Below are 21,884 nucleotides of genomic sequence, written 5' to 3' on the forward strand. Positions count from 1 at the left end.
TATCTCTTGGTTAGCTGGACTGAGTGAACCATAAAGGGGCAATCAACCTAGAGAAACATGAATGGTAGAGACATATTTGTAGTTTTGTTCTCACTAACAAGTTAAAAAAATAGGGACCTAAACTAGAAGAATGGAAACCACCCAGAGAGTGAATGAATGTAGAATAGAGATAAAGGCTGATGGAGAGAAAGAAAATAGGAATAGATGATAATAAAAAAAGAGGTAGGAGTACTGTGGGAATCTTGAGAGGACCTGTCAGCTCTTGTTGGCTTTGATTTTAATGGAAGCCAGTGCTACCCTACCTCTAACCCATTTGGCCCTAATTTCACCACTGCTTTCCAAACTTTTTAAACTTTAATGGCCCCTTCTTAAGTGCCAGCTGCTGACAACATTGATTTGGCTTTAAGCCTTGCTGTCCTGCGTGCCTTTATTTTCTCCTGCAAAATCGACTGAAACATCTATTTTCTGCCATCCTTCTCCACCTCCCTCTCATCCGATCCTCCTTCTATCCTGCCTTCATCTGCTTGTCTCTGTTCAATTGAAGGTGTCAGCGGTCAAGGACAGCGCCAATGAAAATTGACGAAAATGAAAAAAGTGACTCTGACCCCTAGTAAATGTTACATGTAAAAATAAAGCATATTTTAATAGAAATATTTGTGTTGTTTGACTCCACTTATAAAATATAAACAATTCCAACATAAAATGTCAAAATTATGGCAATCGTATTATATTCAATTAAATCTAACTCGAACAAATTACGTTCATCCTGATTTGCCCATAACATCCTGTTTGGGCTTTGAACTTCGCGCATGCGCACACACCTACCGCCATTTCATGACCTTGGGGCGCACGGGAAGGTTACCCTACTCACTAGCGTTGGGAAGTTCGACGCTTTTTACTGACTCGGATATTTTACTCTCGGACAGTAAATTGAACGAGTCATTTAGTTAATTTCTCCAGCAGGTGGCGCTGTAGCCATACTGTGGGCGTTGCACAAAAAGGCCATGGTTCTAAACACTTAACACTGAAGGCAACATAGCTTTATTTCAGCTGAGCTGACAAAGTACAAAATCCAAAATGCCACAAACAATTCAAACCATGTGAAAACTTGGGAAAGCAAATACACAGTAAGGTGACTTGTGTCTGTATCCTCCCTGCCATTGTTGTTTAAAGCACAGTGACTTGGTAGCTGTTACGTGATAAATTAATGAACGGGAACGATCTGTTCAGACCTGTCACTGCCCGCAGCAAAGTTCACATCGCCTGCTCCCAATGCAGCCTGTAGTCCACAGCCCCGTAGCTGAGCTGCAGTCACATGACAAATGAACGAAACAACGATCCGCATGAATGATCCGGTTTGTGAACTAACTGTTGTGCCTACTGCTCTTCAGCCTGTCACGTGACAAATGAACGAGGACCCGAGGAATTGAGTCGTGAACGAATCAATACTGTTTCCTGTCTGAGGACCCAAGGAGTTGAGTGAGTCATGAACGAATCAATACTGTTTCCTGTCTGAGGACCCGAGGAGTTGAGTGAGTCATGAACAAATCAATACTGTTTCCTGTCTGAGGACCCGAGGAGTTGAGTGAGTTGTGAATGAATCAATTCTGTTTCCTGTCCTGCTGACTGAGCGTATGCAGCTGCCGCCTGCCATGTGGCGAGGGTGGGTACTGCATGAAAATGAACAAATCACTCACTGAGACTACTTGTTACTCCTGAGTCACATAAAAGATTAGTGCATAACGAACGAAACGTTCGCAAACGACAGATTACTACTACTCACTGTGGACACCTGCCAGGTGAGGTGTTTTAGGTATATGCTAACTACTAAAAAGACAATATCATAGTTCATTAACACCTTAATGAAATATGCAGCTTGTTGCACCAAACAATTATTTAACTGTGTAGTAAACACAAAAATAAATAATTAAGGTTTTTTTTTTTTTCTTTCCTTCATTTGTCTTTGGCATCAAACATAGCTGCATTTAAATCAAATGAGGTAGGCACCTTAAACTAAGGAATTATTCACAAAAAGTTTTGGTCTCACTGACTCAAATATAACACCAACATATTCAGTATGGACTCAGTCAGGACATTTTCTTGCTGAGGTGTGCATGTAGCTAGCTTTGTAACAAAGCCGTCCATTGAAGATGAACGTACTTTTTTAGCACTGAAACGGAACGTTAGAAAACATTAGCATTCCTATTCAAACACATCACTGTTATAATGTTACAAAATACACATGAATAATGTGTGCTAAGGCTAATTAATCAAATCATCATCGCTAATGTTAACGTTTACAACTATCAATATGAGTAAGTAGCAAGTAAACTCTCTGTTTACTAGCCAGTTAGCTTACCAAGAGGACAGTCCCTCTTCACAATCAGCTACAGCAACATGCTTCCTTTTCAGGTGCTCGTGCATCATCGTTGTGCTGCCGTGGAAGGCAAGTTCTGCCTTGCAGATATTGCATTGCACACATTTGTCTTTAGTTTTATTAAAACACTCCCATACTTTTCATGGCCACACTTTTGCCGGGTAGACATGATACCAGAGCCTGTCTGGTTTAACTTTCTGTGACATCACGGCTGACACCGGTTACCACTACTGCGCATGTGTGTCAAGGACAGAAACACAGACGCAGCAGTGGAAGGTGCCGCAGCAGCTTTGAGAGAAAAACAAAGTAAAAAAAAAAAAAAAAAGAATTGTCGACTATTAAATTAGTCGTCGACGATTTTGATCGTCGACATACTCGTGTCTAGTCGACTAATCGTGGCAGCCCTACTTGACATGTCATGCTTCTAGTGCTGCTTGACTGGTCAAGTCAATGGTAAAATGTTTTATTTGTGTCGATTACAGTATATGATAGATCCCAGCATGGAGTCAAAGCACATTACATAATTCCCATAAAACAACTTGATGCAAAAATGTAGTTTGTGTGGATAAATTATTCAAATGTTTCCCTTTTCTCCTATTTACTTAAAATATGCAGGACATCGAAGGAAATTACTTCCAGACAGGCACGCAGAGGTGCACCATTGGCATTTATGTCATCAGCAAGGAGAATGGAGATCCTGGACATTATGATGACATTGGAATTTTGGTTTAAGGAGTGCTCATCTTGGACAACATTGGATCGGAAGCCCAGGCCTGTGCAGTGACGCTTGGACTGATCTACGCACTGCACCTGGCCTACCCCAAAGAACTGAGACACTAATACGAATTCATTCAAAAAGTACTCATGCAAATGGATGGGGAAAAGCTCTCCTCCAGGGTCCTCGGCCTAAAGAACAAAATCATTGTTGGACTGTAGGAATTCTTCAGCCATACTTGTAATTACTTGATGTGGTTGCTTGTTTATTCTGTTAATTGTGAAGGGATGTCTAGTATGATCTCAAGTGCAACTGCAGTAAGTGTTCCACGAAGATGAAAAAATGTTTGTGTACAGGATAGAAGTATTCACACAGCCAGTGGTGAGGACATTAAACCCAACACACTAACTTACTGCTTCTTCCGAGTGTTCTGGCTGTAATGAAGGATGACAGGATATTCACTTCAAATTAATCTTCAAACAAAGCCACTTGTTTTATTATATCTGTTCCTATGAACCTTTTCAGTTTCCATAATGTTCTGACCACAGAGTTAGGCAACCTGTGTTTGTTTCCCAGATGTGGACCACTCTGGTATGGTGTGTTATGTTAAGTCATGGTTATGAAAAGGTCCTAGAGCCCTTGAGACATCTTGTGAAAGTCAAGGTATTTTTATTGCACAGCTTAGAGATTTAGTAAAAGGCTCTGTACAGTGTGTTTGCACATGACTTATTTGAAGGCATAGTACCAGTTGAGTTGGCACAGTGTCTGCATCATTTAATGTCCAAAAAATATTTCACACGAGAAAGTCTCATTGACTCCACCTCTCTTGTCTGCTCCAGGCCAATATTCAACAGAGTGACGGTATTCACTTGAATTCATCTTCTTACACCATCTTATTCCATCCTAATGGTTATGGTTATAATTATGGTTGACAGAATCTGAACAGCGAGTTTCTGCTTTCTCATGTTTTATCTCTTTTAGTAGAGGCTTTTAGAAGATAAGTGTTAAAGTTCAAACATGTATTGTGGTTTGTGCACTTTGCATTTTACAGGTTCTTTACACTTTTACACATTGTACATGTTGGGAGCAAAAGTTGCCTCCTGTCTTGCCTCTGAGCAGGAGACTCCACTTACAATGTATCAGAGTTTGTTGTCTTTCTTAATGGTCATTTACAGAATCAGAGGTTTTTTTTTGTTTCTTTTTTACAAATATATTCATGTATCTGTTACTGTCTATCTCTGCACTTAATGGTGTATTGTGCAATCACCTGTGTTTACAGGTGATTATTGGGTCATTACACTGCTCTGGAATCAGATGTCAAGAATTTTTATCATATTAAAGTTTGTTGTCTAAACACATTTTGTTGTTCTGTGTGGTGTATAATGCTCAGTATTATGTATATATATATTAAAAGTTTAATATATTATTGCTAAAACAATTAATTAGAATAAACTGAATAAAAAGGTTTAGTTTTAAACAATTGAATTGGTTTGAAATAGTACAAAAAATTGAAAAAGCATACATAATGTATTTAAGTACATTCAAAATGGGTTTAATTGGACTTACTGAGGAAATTTAAGTGAAATGTACTCAAAGTAATTGAGGTAACATTATTAATATATTTTATTTGAGTCAACATAAATACTATATCTAGCTTCAGATAATATTATTTCGTGCAAAAACTTGACGAAATAAAATGATGTTCGTTCAACAAAAGATTTTTTTCAGTGAAAGTTATTTGGATAAAGTGTTTTTTGGACAAAAGAATGTATATTTTATATATTTTGTTCTCCCTTTAAACATACTGGGTTGGCACTCAGACAAGTGAACCATTCAAATGTTTTTTGCATGGATTAATGCAATGGTATTTGGTGTTGAATGTGCAAGACAGAGTGGAAATAAGGTACCATGGCTTGGAATAATACTGTCTTGACCTCTCAGGTCTCTTATGCTAAATGTTCAAATTGTTGAACTTGCAAAGACCACAAGATTGTAAAGATACTAAATAAAACAGCATGCCATTATGGCTTTTTTTCTTTGAATATCCAGCTAAAGATCATTCAGAGATTCTGTTGGGTGATCAGTCAACTGTTTTCCACCTGAAAACTTCTATGATGTTAATGTCCATAATAGAAGCTGATGTATAAAAACAAAAACAGCTGCATGCGAAATGCAAATGCTATTTGTAATGACTTAGTGTTACATAAAGCAGGGAAAGGACATAGAGTTATGAATAAAGTGATTGTTAAATGCCAAGGATCAAAAAAAAAAAAAAATCATACGTGCGATGGATTGATGTGGATGTGAGTGTGTCACTGAGGTGATGGATTTTATTTTAACACATTTTCTCTATTTTAAAATGGACGATGCATGATACGGTCACCATGCTAAACATTACATCATCGACCACTACCGTGTTAAAATAACTTCGACATATGGTATGATTTTTTACATTGGCTCTACCCAAGCCACGTTCAGGCAGGAAACAGGAAGGAAGAGACCAGGATGCACCAACATTGTCATCTAGTGTCAAAACTATGCAACATCAAAAGAACCTGCTGCTGACTAGATGCATGTCACATACTAAATTTACCACAACATATCTTTAACAAAATAGAATCAATAGCAAACTGTGTTGTCTTAAAGAACAAAGTAACAGACCATCTTTTACCAGTTGTGAACACCTTAAGAAAGTACCTATATGTGATATAGAATTAACAATTTACCGCCTGGCTACAGAACTTTTGTAGTCTTCTCTATTGTTCTTTTGTACTCTTAGGGTATGCTTGGCACATCTAGTGACTGGAGTTGTTGCCTATTCTTCAGGATGAAACTGCTCCAGCACCTTCAAATTGGATGGGTTGAGCTGGAGTAGGGCATCATTTAATTGATAGATTCTCCACAGACTCTCATTTGGTTTAAGGTCTTTTCTTTCTCAAGCCGTACAGAGGCATACACATGTCCCCTCATAGTCTCACTCCAGCAGTAATTAATCCCCTGAAAACTTGTCCATGTCCCTTAAAATTGCACATTTTCTGCCATGTAAAGAGCTCCTGTTGCCTTAAAATTGCTAAGGAAATGACCATATCTTTTTTACTATGAAATGAGTGAATGGGGATCTGTGAATATGCTAATATGGCCCTGCCCATCTGTCTGCCCACCAGCAGATGACATCACCTGCCCATAAAGTAAGAATCAATTAAAAAAGAAAAAGATTTTCCTTATTTCTATGACAAAATAATCAGTCTGGCATGGAGTCATGTTCTGCCCTCAACACCTTTCCTGAAATAAGATTATATAATAATGCCAGTAATCTTTTCTATGTTGGTCTTGTTCATTTCTGTATTTGGTTCATTTGGGTTTGTCTGAATACATTTGCTCATGCTGATAAGACTTTTCTGGCATTTATGAAGCTGTACCTCAGTGAACAGAGGATTTTCTTTCTGTGCTGGGCTGATGAGTGCTGCAGTAAAGGGTGCAGAGGTTGAGAAGCAGTGCACCATAAATCCTTAATTTTCTCATGCCTTTCATGGTATCAAGCCTTGCTAAAGGCCCACACCGCAAACCCTTGTTACACTGAGCTTCGTCCTAATGTTCTTCATCAAATGGGAGACGTCTATTTGTGCAGAAATGACAGAGAGAGGAAGACAGAAACAGAGAGAGATAATGGATGAACAAAGACCAATGAGACAAAAGCGCATGAAAACAGAGGGAGAGAAAGGAGGAGATGACAGAAAGAGGTAAAAATTATAATTCCCCTCCCCTCTCCTTGTGAAGTGACATCCACATTGATGTATAACCCTGGCAGTGGAAAGTTAATTAGATAAGCTGGGTTACATAGAGATGAAGGACTGAGAGGCTGAGAAGGCAAGAAGGCAGGACGAGTACAAGAAGAAGATGTAGAAGAAGAAAGCTGCACAAAACAATTAAACAGAGTAGGAGCAGGAATGAGATAAAGGCACTTGGACTTAATTTATATAGATTCAGTCTTGTTGACTATGCTATCAGCTACATTCCCGTTACACTTTTTTCCTCTTCTTTTACACACACTCATACACAGATGAAGACATCAGGAGCAATGTAGGGTTTCACATCTTGCCCAAGGATGCCTCAATGCATGGACCAGGGAAGCAGGGGATCAAAATACTGTCCTTTCAAATGACAAACACCCTCCCAGTGTCCATCTGTCAAAACCATTTAGAGTTATATAGGTGTATTTTACTCATTTTACCAGGAAAGTCAGACAGGTTTTGTGATTCCTAGCTAAAAGAAACTTATTGACATGATGAAAGTTTATGAAGAGTTTAAATTTGGCATTCATCTGTATACTTTTGGGCATAAATGTAGTTCCCTATTGCAATACTGTGTATGGAAATGTGAGAGTGTATTTGTGACAATGTGTGTGTGTGACTGACAATGACAGTGAGTGCAGCTGGGGGGGGTGTCATTCTTCTGTTAATTACGAAGTTAATGACACACTATGCTCCAGTGGACAAGCAATATGGCAGACTGACACACACGTACATGCACACACTTACAAACACCCAAAGAGATAATGGCAAAGTCTGGTTTGGTGCTCGCAAAATGTGGCAGGATGCTATGCAAAGAGCTTGACAGTGAGATAACAGGCTAACAATGACACACACATACCAACAAACGCACACACCGCTACAGCAACAACTGACAAGGAACCTCATCAAACCAGCTTTAATGAAGTCACTTCTCTCAAATAGAAAAGACGAAGAAAATAGTGATGAGAGGAGGAGGGGAGAAAAGGGGGACAAGGTCGCCTGGATTGATGACGCTCATTAGCCTAATAAGGTACTTTAATGAAGCTGGCCCAACACTATAGAGTGCCAGAGTGTCTAAAGCCCCCACACACAGTAACACAAACACTCCACTGTATTTTCATATCAACACTACTGTTTTCGGCACCTTCCCCCCCCCATGTAATTCTCTCCCCTATACCCATATAAACCCACCACACAAAAAAAGATAGCAATCATCAAGTCCACACAAATTTCACACAAACACCACAAGGAGCAACACACACAGTAAATAAACAAACACTGACCTCTCCGTCTGAGGACTGCAAGAGGAGATCTTCCCTACAAGACGCTGTGAAGTCACCCACTCCAGCATTGACCTCCACCCCTCTGGGAGCCTCCAGAGTCAGGGTCCGAGTTGGGGACTCCAACCTGAGAACAATGAAAAAAACATTGTAGTCATGTTAAAAGTAGCGGAAGCACTGGAGGAACACACCTGCACAAACAGGTATCGTGAACAGTGGTTTTAGGTCTAAATTATTTTCTGTCTCAATACCTGCAGCCGCTATTGTGATCAGAACTCATAGATGGCTAGGTGATTCAATTTCAAAAGCTCTGAACACCATAACTTTTTGGGCCAAAAACCTTGTGAAACATCTGGCACAAGATGTAAAATTGAAAATGGTAGATTCAAGGCTCTTTTTTGTTATTATCGAACCAGAGGATATCAAAATTCAAGGTGCAAATTCAAAAATTCAAATTCAAGGTGCAAACCCATGTCCTGCTGATGTAGAAAAGGGAGTGTGTTTTTGTCTTCTTTTTTCTAAAGTCAACAATCATTTCTTTGGCTTTGTGGACGTGGAGCTGCTGGCTCGGTGGCATGTTCACAGTTCTCTTGAAAGTTTTTTGGTGCAGAATTTTGCGCTATGGTGACCACTGTATCAAACCTTTTATGCAGACAGTTCAAAATGCATGCAATGCAATTCCTGCTAAACTTAAGTTCAAACCAGCCTTCAAACAGAAGCAAGTCATGAGGTCTTGTTGGATTTGTTCTTAATGTCTTGTCTTACACTGAGAGACGTAGAGGTAAGTATTATATGTTAGTCTACTAATGCTGTATTACTTCATGCGACCGTTGTTGTCCCAGTAATAGCAGCTTTCAATTAACCCTGTTGACAAAAGCAGTTAACTGTGGTTAGAGAAAACAGTTCCAAAGTGTGCCTCGCTGTATTTTGAGGAAACAGATGTCAGTAAATCATCAATTGTTAGTAAATCAATAATTTTACTTTCATTTTGAAAGTCATGACACAGCTATGAAGTGCTCTGGTGGTGGTTGGTGTCTCCGCCCCTGGAGCACAAAGGGTCACTAGCTTAGTCCTTGACTCAGAGTTGAAAACAAAATGGGATGATTAAACAGCTTGGTGGTGTTAGATAAGCACAGGGCTTTGCTCAAGGGCGTGCTGCGAAATGAAATTAAACAAAGAGCTCTTTCAGCAAAGCATACAGAATTACAATTTATGAAGTGGTTATAACACTCAAAACAATGATCAAATAATATAATGCATAGATTGAGGCCGGGCACTTTTCAAAACACTCTTTACCCAGAGAGGATGAGGGGAGAAAAAAATTCAAGCTAGAGGGTACAGCTATTAAAGTCCTGACATGAGTTTAGTCTGTGGCCAAAGAAACACAGAGACAAGCACCAAAGGCAATTTGGCTCAGAGTGACAGCACACAGCTTCCTCTTTTAATGTCCCTCAATAGACTAGAGTCCAACCATACTCTTCACAAACGTTTTTGAGAAGAATTCTACATTTTAGGATTTATTTCTGAAGAGCTATATATTTTGCTAACAAAAAAAAAAAGAAAGAAAGAAAAAGAGAAAAAAAGATTCAGGGTGTGCTGCTCTAGGACAAAAATTCTTTACTGGGAGAAGCCATTTATGTCACTTATAATTGAGACAATTCTATTACTCTTAAATGCAAACTCATTGGACTTTATACACTTATCATGTGACAGAGCAATGAAGCAACTTGTATTGACGTGTCCCTTCACTGAAAAAATAAATGCTTAAAACAGGCTGGTTTGAGAATTAAGTAATTCCCCCTCTGTTAGCCATTGTGGTTTTTGTGAGAACGGTGGAGTCTTTTTCAGACTAAATGGCTTCCTTTTCCATGTGCTTTAATGTTATCAAGCTTTTACTTGCAATTTGGGCTTGCAGAGTGGGATTTGATTTATTCAGTTATCCATTTGATTGTACTTTTTATTAATGTAACCCATTTACAACTGACTTCAATCTATCAGTAGGAAGCAATAGACGTCACCTAGATTAAACTGTGTTTAAATCATAAACTGTGTTTATTCTGGGTTTAAAGTAGACGTGCTGGAGGTGTAAAGGAGTTCTGAGGCGGATTAAGGGTGATGGAAGGTTTGCTGCTGTGCTGTGCTGAGCATCCAAGTGATATCATAAGTGTTCCAAGCAGACACTTCACTTTGCCTCTGACTTATTGATCTGTAAAAACAGTTCATGTTGCTGCAGTCAGAGGTTAAGAACGGGAGAAACAAAAATGGGGACAAGCAGTCAAGCAAACAGATTGACAGACATGTAGATGGTGATATATGATGCAGTTCTGCATATGCGTAAGGAGACAGAGAGTGAGCAGGAGACAGAAAGGAGAGAGAGAGCTTACTGTCCTCGTCAAATGCAGAGATGTGAGGATTCTTCTGCTGGTTTGACAGCTGAGGCAATTAAAGTGGAGCTGCTGCACACTTAAACCAGTTCTGATGGACAAGCACACACATACTTCTGGACTATCTATCACTCTGTGTCTATTGCTCCCTCTCTTTCTGTCAGCGTCACGCTTCCTGTTTGCTTCCACTAATTTAACTCACTTCCCTTGTTTTTTTTTCCTAAAAGAAAAATAAAGCCATATATTTTCTTTCAGTTTTTCTAAATTTAAGTGACCTGTATAGAAACATGGAATCACTGCAAACTATCAGGTGGAAGACTCACATCTCCTGCAGCAGAAGTTTTTTGTCTTCAAACAGGGCTGTAACACTATGTATGTTCGTATGCAGAATACACAGTTAAAAAACTGTCTCTTGTGATGTGGGATCAAACCTAACAAATCTGCATGTGGTGAAAGGGAAATGTGGCTCATATGTAACTCAGTAGAAGACCTATCTAGACATCTTCACACACAGGCAAATCAAGTTTCTGGTCAGGCCTCTGCAAGGTTGTGTTTTTTCATGGTGTAGATAGCAGGAGTCTGCAGCTGAGCTGTTATCTTTTCAATTCAATATTATTATGGAAAATGTCTCCTCTCCCCCTGTGTCTCTGATTCTTACATCCCTCCCCACTCTTCGCTCTCGCATGCCAACAATCCATAGCACTCCCTCTCGCTCATAGATTCGTTTTGACCTTCAGTTGCAACAAGGCCACTTCATACAACATCCATATTTGTCCACACTTACAAGATAAGCAAGATGGTAATACATCAACATGAAATGTTTTTTATCTTAATATATGTCTGGCTAAATCACAGAGGGAGAGGGTGCATTGGTAAGGGTAGGTGGTGGGTAAGAGGGGTATTTAGAAATATTTTCATGTTAACGATTTATGATGTTTTCTGTTCCACTCAGTTGAGAAGCTCTCAGGGTTAGATTTTTTTTTTAATATTGAAAAGCTCTCTAGATTTAATAAGTATGTTTGTGCAAATGATATACAGAAGGCCTCAAGCATGGACAGGATCTTACTCAATATAAAAAAAAAATATATATATATATATATATATATATATATATATATATATATATAATTTTTGGATATAAAGATTGAAAAGATTTAATTGCTATAGAGGTCAGTGATTCCTTTTTTTTTTTAGTTCTGTCTTTGCTCTGCTAATAATAAAATAAAAAAATAAAAAACTTAATTTGGTATTGTTTTTTTTAAAGTTCAGCTGAAAGTTGGGATGTTGAAAATGTTCAAGTTTGGGGTTTTTAGTATGATTTATATTTCCTAGATGACTTGGCTGACATTCATCCTGCCCTTTTCCTTTTCGGCAGTGTTGAAGGCCCCACCACCTTATCGCCTTCCTGCCATTTAGGACGCAAACTTTTAACCTTTTCTCACTAAATGCTCCATCATCTGCTTCAATGCTCCAGTTTCCATCAGGCAATGCCATCCAAGAAACACTTAAAAAAGTTTTAAATATTAAAAAGTGGTGCTGAGTGATGCATTGAGTCATGGCTCAAGACAGAGCAAGTGGCAATCTTTGACTTTTGGAGAGGTAAACCGAGACAAAATGTAGAAAGGTGGCATTTCTAAAACCTTTTGACTTCTGCAGCATGACTGTGTCTGGATGAGTGAGGGTGATGCAGCCTGTTGAAATCGCCCCATGAATCCTATAGGTATGGGGAAAAAAGAGGAGGAAAAAAAGCCTTGGGCTGTTTTAAAAAGTTATATATGAAAAAAAAAATTCTCTGAGTTACTGAGGTGGGACCAGAGAAAGTTAAGGTACATTAGAAATCTGTCTTTGTACAAAGAATGTGTGAGAGTGTGTCTTTGTGTGAGAAAAAAAAAAGAATATTGAACAAGAAAATTCTGTGGAAAACTATAATTTTTTTTTCAATATGTGTCTATGAACACAAATGTAGTATAAATCATAGTATTTTTAGCTTCAGCTGTTACTATTTCAGTTGTCACATATTGACTTCATAAGCAGACACTTCATCCACTTGTTCATGTAAGCTTAAAAAAGGAATAATAAGACCATAAAAAAGTGAAACACAAAATACAGGGACTCAGAATGTGTGTGCTTCCTGCTTTTAATAATTGACCTACACCCTGAAATGATCAAGTTAGACTGACAATATACCCTACAGATCAAAATGTAAATAAAACGAAGCACATCAAATCTGTGATTAATGATTTTATATTTGCTTCTGTGCTTAATTAACTGACTTATACTCATAGATTTTCTATTATCTCCATTTTTTAATTAAGTGTTTGTCTTTGCACATGCATGTTAAAGATCACTGAGCAGTGCTTCAAACAGAACAGCACTGACAGTGTGTTCGAAAAAGCACAATATCACATTTTGTGGGACTCTCTGTCAGCTCCATAGTTATGCTAGGTTAAATTATGCATTTATACAAGATATACTACAATAATAAATGTCCAGATGCTTGGTCAGGAGACCACTATGTATGGAATGTAGAGGACACCCCCATCCCCCATCCTGTAGTAGGCAACAGCAGTAGAATGAATGTAGTCAAGATAAAGAAAAATATTAGTAAAAATATTCCTTGTGTAACTGATACTAAAGGTGTCCATTTCTTTGTGTTTTGTTTAGGATTTTACTGGCTAACATGAACATTAATTATTGTTCATATGGCCAGTATTTCAGCATTGGTTGTTTTTTAAATAGCATTGTACTAATGGTACATTTAGTGACAAATGGGACATCAGAAATTCTAACTTCTGATGAGTATGGAGATTAAAGTCTCTTTGAGCTCTATACCAATAAAGATAAGTAGCCAGGTGAGGTAGAAGTAAGGAACTATGACTCTAACACATGACTTTCGGTCAGGAGCTGGTAGTTTGAGTCCTGTTTGAAAGTCTTTCTGTTGTCATTCTTTCATTTTATTTGCAGGAATTATTTTCAGTTTTCATTGTGATCTCATGTACACACCAGAAAAGAAAATGTTCATAGTTAGGGTTAATAGACACTTTTATACCATTAACCACCTAATCTTAGTCTTTTTGTAAGGAAACTTCTGGTCTCTGTATTTGTTTCCCAAAACAAAACCACAGCTCACCGTTTAGTGACTTAGTAGAATACCCCCAAGAGTATGGTACTGCTTCATCAACTTGTTCCTAGAGGTTTGAGTGTTTGCACGCTTGGCTTTTCATGACATTCAACATCCGATGCGTCCATCCATCTTTACACAACACATTGCCTGAAGAATCCAGAGGTAAGTCATGAAAATGATTTTCCGAAACTCTTGCTTTCCTCCTTGCTGTGAAACGTAACTGAGGAAATGACTAATGGCAAAGTGCACAATGAGAAAAATGTCAAGCAATTTCATGCCTTGGTGCCTTCAATGGAGTTCCAAGCTGATAATTTAATCAGTAGCGAAAGACTAGCTTCACTCTTCCAAACTTCAGCCATTCCATAGTTCACTGACTTGTTTTTGTGAAGAAATAATTTCAGAAAAAAAGAAATTTACATAAAAAGATAAAAGATATAAAGGACATTGCAGGCTGGGTAGAATTTCCAGGTGAGAGGAAAGAAAAGTGTATGTGATGTGAATTTAGCAACATCATGTCTGGTCCAGTGATTAATTTCACTGCACCTTTGGTCACAAAATTACACTTTAATACTTCTGTTCATCTTCTTGATTTATTTCTTGAAATCCCAGCATTTGTAACTCAAAATGGTCTCCTTGTTTTTTTTTTCTCTTAACAATCTTTTGAAACACAATATTCATTGATTTTTTTTTTAAATCAGAAGATATTCAACTTCTAAAGGGTCAACAGAAAATACCACAAATGCTTTTTAGAAAGACAATCAGAAAGTTAGATTACTCTGAGAAACTCTTTTGAAGAAAGAAATGAGAAAAATAAGTTGCTGAATTGTCAAACTCGTCTGACAGATCATTGCAGAGTTTCCAGAGAACAACCACTCTTCCAAAACAAGAAGAAAACACTGAAGTGGGCCAATGACTATTTATGATCAACCGAAGACGGTCAACAACATGCAAACAAAAAAGCAAAAGGACAAACACAGAGAGGTCCATCCAACAAGATGAATGTGCATTTGTGTGTATTTGCTGTGCTTTTAATTTCACACGTAAAATCAGAACCACAACAGGATAGTATTTGCTTTATTAGCATTATGTCTGTATTCAACAAAAGGGCTTGACAGGAAACAGAACCAACCAGAGGAAGAGTAGTGACAACGGTGCATTCAACCCCATCTGTGGTTCACTCAATCTGCCCAGTCTTCTGATGGCATTTTGGCAGTGTACAGAAAACTGAAAAGATTAATAAACTTTTTCCTAGGTGCAACATATAATTTACATTTGAATGAAAGAAGCTTGACATACAGTCGGATGATAGTCATCAGATTTAAAAAAAACAAAAAACTAACACCTGTTGCATTTCATCACCACCAACGATTGCATCAATTTATTTTATTAGTAGTAGTTTAGTTTAGTTCACAGTCTAAGGATAATAGTATATATAGTATAATACAGAGCATAAAGTGTGACCCAACATTTTTGGAATAGTGTTGGAGGTGAAACAGTTATTAAACTGGTACAATTATTTAAGTAACAATCAGCCATCTTTGAAGACTCAAGGCTTGGACAGACAGAGTAATACAACACCCTCTTAAAGAACAATTAATTGCTTAAGTATATTTATATTATCTGTCTCCCATAATAAGACACCTTAACACCAAAAGCTGGCACACACATTTATAAAAGTAGTTTTGGAGTTATTATTCATTTTTTTGCAATTCAGAATTATAAAGATTGTGAATGACTCGTTCTGAAATCGAGGAAGCGTACTAATTTTGGGCCTTCGAGAATATGGAATTTCAGTATAACTGATATGTAACCCATCCTAAGTCCAACTGAAGAAAGTTAAAAATTTTAGGAGCAGCAACCTAAACAGCACAGCCTCCTTTAGTTCTAGGCCTGCCAACAAACCGTGATCAGAAGACCTCAGAGTCTTTGTTTTTATAGCGCTGCAGTAGATCTTTAACATATGAAGGGGTTTAATTATGCAAGGCTCTGAATGTGAGAACAACTTTGAACTGGATTCTGAACCAGACCGGGAGCCGATGTAAAGAAATCAGAACTAGCCTTTTGGATATTTTGTGAGCAGCCAGGCAGCTGGTTCAGAGCAGCACTGCTTAAACAGAACAGAATGAGATAAAACCATGTATAATTATTTCCATCACCACTTGAAAAACAACAGACCTGATTTTGGCAATATTCCTAAACTGATAAAAACACAATTGAACTACACTACATTTATTTAATTTTGATCGAGGCACAAATACTGGCTCATAAAAACACCAAGATTACGTGAAGTAGGTTTGACTAAAGAAGACAGAAAATCCAGACTCTCTCTCACCTTTGGGCTAAAACCAGCTGGAGCAGAAAAAATTACCTGTTTTATCTGTGTTTGGCTGACGATCGTTCTCTGACATCCAGTCTTTTATGGACTTTATGGAGCTCAGAAGCACAGATATCTTAGAAATATCATGAGGCTTAAAATAAACATATAATTTAATCTCATCTGCGTAATGATGGTAGGATACATCTTTAAATGTACTTATCATATAACACAAATGAAGCAAGTATGGAGCAAATAGCACTGGGCCCAAAGTTTCAGACGTGAAATTACTAACATTTGCTGAGAAAGACCATTCAGAAAGATATGAAGAGAGACACTTAAGAGCAGTTCCTGATATATACACCCGCTGCCTGAGCCTATAAACCAACAGAATGTGATCTATAGAATCAAATGCAGAAATGTGGTCAAGAAGCACTGGCACAGAGCAATCTCTGCTTGCATCAAAAGGTCATTAGTAACTCTAAGAAGAGCTGTTTCAGTTGAATGCAGATTAAGGAAGCCAGACTGAAATCTATCAAAGATATTATACTCTGCTGTTTATAAGTGTATATAAGCTGTTTAGTAAACACTTTTTTCTAAAATATTTGCAATAAAAGGTTATTTGGTGATGGGCCTGTCCTTCAGTGACAAGAAATGATCTGGACTGGGTTTCTTGAGAAGGGTTGAGCAGCAGCATGCTTGAAAAAAGCAGAGACAGAACCAGATGTCAAGTAGTTCATTTTATTGAAAGAACATGAGGACCGATAGTATCAAAGAATAGTGTCTTCTTCCTTTTAGTGTCTTGCTTTAAATAAGGAAGCGAGTATGATGTCAAGTGGATTCAGAGCTTTTTGCTTGATACACTTGGAAATTTTCCACAGCTTCCACAGCTACGCTCCCCTAAAGTGACCACAGCCACCCTCTGCATTGATGACATAACTGAGTTGCAGTCTTGCTCTTAAATGTGCCTTGAACTGTTATCTTTATTCTTTCTTTTTTTTCAAAAGATCGGATGGAACTTTAATCATCTATCTGGGAATCTACACCACAGAATAAGATATAGATAAGAACAGAAAAAGATACACAGTAATGAGAATGATTTGATAAGTAATTGCCACAGCACAAGACCCTGGGATCAAGACAACTGATATAAAACGAGTAGATAGCTGTTTTCACTGATAGATTTACAGGTTAAAAGTGTATCAGCAAGTAAGTGCACAGAGCTATTCACATTACTGGTTATATAAATGGAAGAACATATGTTGGGATATTAGACTGTGAATGTTACTCTGCTCCTATAAAAACTGATGAAATGCTGCTGGGAATAGCACCTTGACCCCACCGTTCCACTGTAATCCTCTGCAATCACTGTCTTGACCATACACAGAGTTTATAAAAGAACAAAGCATTGCAGCATTAAGAGTACACTAAAGTCTGCATCGGGCAGCGGGTGATGATGTAAATCATGAAAGAAATAAATCATCGATGGGGAAAATAAAGTAATGAATAACATAGAGGATATAGTGAGTGGGGTCCAGTACCAGGTCTGAGAAAAGTTTTCTCCCTTAATATTATTTTACACTTACAACTAATATTATGTAAAAAAAAACAATTTGAGGACAGTTTGATAGCTTCTCTTTGCTTTTTGGCATTTGTAGCACCTCATATTCTGTGACTGTAAAAATAATAACTTCCATTTGGGCTTAAATCAAGTTTTATTTTGTTCAAGGACAGCTGGGTAAAGGCAAAATTTTGAAAGGTGAAGACAAACAGTTTCTTTATTGCCTGCATTTGTAAACAATAAAAATAAAAACAAAACAAGTTCTAGGGAGCTCTGACTTACTATAATTGTTGATTCAGAGCTTTAACTAACACTTAATAGAGAGAGGCCTTTAGACTGGATACAGATATAAAAATGTTGAAAGATACAATGCTAAGTGAAGGACTGAAGGGTGGAAAAAACAACAATGGGCTGAGAGAAAAATCCACAATTTTTCTGAATCCTCTTAAGAGAATTAAGGAGAGAAAGTAAACAACAAATCAATTCAGACATAAAAGTTAATCTTGTGGACAAAAGGTGGAAACATGAAAGAAAAATTGCTTGAGGAGTGAGACTATGGGGAAGAGACAGTGCTTTAAAAGGTGAGAAACAAAAGCCTGAATAGAGACAACGATCATAAGATCAACAACTGTGCTTCTTTTCATTTCTCTGCCTCATTGCCTGCCCTCCTACAGTCATCCTATCAGTGCTTCTCTCATCCCACCTCCCTGTGTCTTGCCTCCTGGGTGGATTCTTGCTGTGCCCACTTCTCTCTCCCAGCTGACAAAATACAAACAGAGACGTCCTGGAGTTGAAAATACAACAACTTCCCATCTCTGCTGTTTCTTTCAAATGTGGCTGTGTTTACCATGTTCACAACAAGAGTCCTTATGAACACTATGGTCTTGTAGTATCAACAGCTTCATAAGTTTTGAAAGCAGGGGCTCAGAAGTCATGTACAGAGAAGAACAACTGTTCTGTTTCAAGGAAGCATTTATATGCCTTTCTTCCTCTTTTACATATCTCTTTCAAACTTTCTTCACTAACTGCAACATTTCATTGGATATTTTTTTTCCTTTTCTGTTTCTCTTAAAGGAGACATACAGTATTGTGAAGAAAAAAAGCTTGACGCCATGCATTTTTATGTCTGTAGTGACTATCAATTCAAAAACTCTGGAAAAACACACTTTGTTTGGGCCAACTGGTGAGCCAGTAGGTTTTGCAGGGTAATGTTACATCACAGTACCAACTCAGAATGATGAGAGTAAAAATGTCCAGCTTCCCCGTCTTTATCTCCACCCATAGCCTCACATCATGCTGGATTTACTGTACTGTGGAAGCAAAAAGTCAGAACTGTTTGCTATTGATTATTTTTGCATTGCTAATAAACAGCAAATCCTCATCAGCAGTAATAGTGTACTGTACAAGTACTTTCTCCTGTGTTTCATATCATGAATATGACACAAATTACCAGTCAAGTATTCAGGTGTGTGATAGTGTCAGCTCAGTTAACTGTGTATGCTACTCTGATTGTTCATACTATTTTCTGTATATTGAATTGTACTATAGACCTCAAAAAAGGCAGCCTATTTTAAGGGCTGGAGGAAGGAGCTTGTCCCCTCTCCAAAACCTAAAACCTACGATTAATAAAAAAAAAGGGTGAAGACAAGGCTAAAAAGGGAGCAGTGTACCTTTAATCCTGTGATATTTTGACCAAAGCATGTCACTGGAAAATAAAAGGAAGTTGTTAGGCTGTTTGCTACTTTATCTAACCAGTTTCCTGGAGAGTAATCAGAGTAATATTGCTCCAGTTCAAGTTCACAGAAAAAGTTGCACATTTTCAATATACTTATGAGCAAAACAAATTTATGAGCAGAAACTAAATGAATAAACAATAAAAAACTGAAAACCTGTTAGAGATGGAATAACACTGCCATAGGAATGAATGGACAGCTGGTTGACATTCATTTAAAAACATAGGTAGAACTGGTGCACAAGTCATACTAATAACAATGAGAATCAGAAATAAAGGTCATCTTCTAATGACAGCCTGGTACCATAAGCAATTAAACTAAATAAAACGTCTGCCTTTGTTTGAGTAGATATGATAATTTAATCTCCTGTGAGTTTTCTCCCTCTCCAGCCTCATCAAAATAAAAATGTTCTCAAAAAAGCTAAAAAAATACTCCTTGAGGATTTTCTCTACATATCAGTCACTGAATATATTTAACTTAGAAGCCTGAAAATACAGGAAAAAATGTGCAGTGTTCTAAACTGAATCGATAAAATGTGTTTGCAGTAATACCGTTTGTACAAAAAAGTCTTGCCCCAGCAGTTTAAGGTCCATTGGTACTCAGTAACTACAATTAATTCCCATAAAACTGCAATTACAAAGCAGCAGTTTCTCCAAGGAACAATACCATGACTTAATTATTACCCAAAGTTCTAGTACAACTTTTTATTTTACTGATAACAATCTCTGGAACTTAATAAAAACTTTAGTAGCTAACCTTACTCCCATATCAGGATGATTAACTGTACACAGTCCCCGAGGCAGATCATTGTCATTGTAATTTTAATGCATTCTGCAGTGTTTTTTTCAGGAGCTTCAATTTCATGAATTCTCACCATAAATCATTCTTTAAATAATGCTATACAGCTGCTCAACCTTTTGTTTTCATACAAAGCATGAGAGTGTATGGACTTGACTTTGTGTAGTTATATGTGAGTGAGTTTGATGTTTTATTTATCTACTGCGATTCCACTTCCCAAGCCAAAAACAGCCTCTGGCCATTATAATAGTCTTTATCAACAGAGGCAAATTTGGCTCTGGTGAACAGCCTGATATCAACAGTCTTCTATATTTGCAGTCAACTCACACAAACACAAACACTTCCACACATACGCAACTTCCCAAAAATAACAGATGTGTGGCAGTATGGCACGACTGTTTAATATTCACTTGTTCTTGTTGCTTACACATATTACGCCTGAAGATGACTACATTGTGAACCGATGATAAACAGCATGTGATAAATTAAAATAAACAGTAATCAGCAAAGAAAAACATTGACTGAACAGCAACATATGCAGCTTACTGAGGCAAAGAAAGATTATGTCTATAAAATCATATTGCAGATCACCCAATATTAATAATAAACATAAAGAACCATAATAGAACATTGATTACAGCTAATGTAAAGCCAATTTGGTAAGTGTAGCCTAGGTTATTTTCTGTAGTTGGAATTCAGGGAAGTTCTCTTACTTCATATGGAAACTATGGACAAAAAATAAGATATATTTACTAAACCAAAATGCCTCACACAGTGAGTTAGTAAGTGCGGGCAAATAAACAGATATAATGAACTGTGTGTAACTGCTAATAAACATAAAAAGAATAAGGAGAGCTTTAAAGGCAGAATCAATCCTGACAATGGCAGTAGGTAATTATTGAAAGGGCAAGTCACTTCTTATTTGTTGATTTTAACCATGGCCCAAAAGAAGAGGAAAAAAATTCTACTGCATGGATGACAGGCAATTAGACATAAACAAATCTGCCAAAATATAGGTAGCAATGCATTTACTGAGGTCCATTCAGGATACTGTAGGTATCATCAGGGTTGTGTCTGCATAGATATCAGTACTGTACAACTTATTTATCATTATTAACATTGAAATTATTTTCTATAATTTGGTGAATAACAAAAACGTGACATGTTGGGCATTGAAGTGAATGCATGGCAGTATGAGTTTGAACTCCAACGACATAACCTCAAAAACACAAGCTACTTTATTTTTAATATACTTTCATTGAACCTTTAATTGTCCAGGCAAGTCATTAAGAACAAATTCTTATTAACAATGGCGACCTGGCAATGGTGGCGTAATTCCTCAGTTCTCAGTTGTTTTTGAAGCACTGATCTCACTCAGTGAACTGATTGACACTGACTACACTGTTCACTACACTTTGCACTTTGTATTTTCATATGAACCGACACTACTATTCAAAAACCTCCCAATGCTCAGTTCACCTGTCTCCTGCTGTGGCTTCAGCCAACATTGTGCTTGGAATGTACACGTACATGCACTGTTGTAACATCATCACAAAGCCAACTTGTAATCAGTCCAACATAATGTGCAATAATCCATTCATCCATTTTCCATTCCCGCTTAATCTAACTGAGCGTCACCTCATTATAATTTAAATGGGACTGCCATCAGACTTCAGTATGAACAGTCTATGGCGCTGAAATGACCCGCCTGCGCAGAAGTAGACGTGACATCACACGTGGCATGCTGTGTTTATGAAAGTAAATATGGATGCTACACATGTCAGTGTGTCTGTATCACTTCTGAAGT

The 21,884-nt window shown here is 37.6% G+C and overlaps 1 protein-coding gene across 1 annotated transcript in view; it reads right to left on the bottom strand.

Moving 5' to 3' along the window:
• Nucleotides 1–21,884, bottom strand: part of LOC140305622 (zeta-sarcoglycan) — a 305,078-nt gene that overhangs the window by 16,684 nt on the left and 266,510 nt on the right. The window contains exon 7 of the mRNA XM_072384569.1: nucleotides 8,167–8,290. Coding sequence (XP_072240670.1) covers nucleotides 8,167–8,290 — 124 coding nt within the window. The remainder of the gene's footprint in view (nucleotides 1–8,166; nucleotides 8,291–21,884) is intronic.

The sequence above is a fragment of the Leuresthes tenuis genome, unplaced genomic scaffold, assembly GCF_036924035.1.
Source record: "Leuresthes tenuis unplaced genomic scaffold, fLeuTen1.0.hap1 SCAF_4, whole genome shotgun sequence".
Classification (NCBI taxonomy): Eukaryota; Metazoa; Chordata; class Actinopteri; order Atheriniformes; family Atherinopsidae; genus Leuresthes; species Leuresthes tenuis.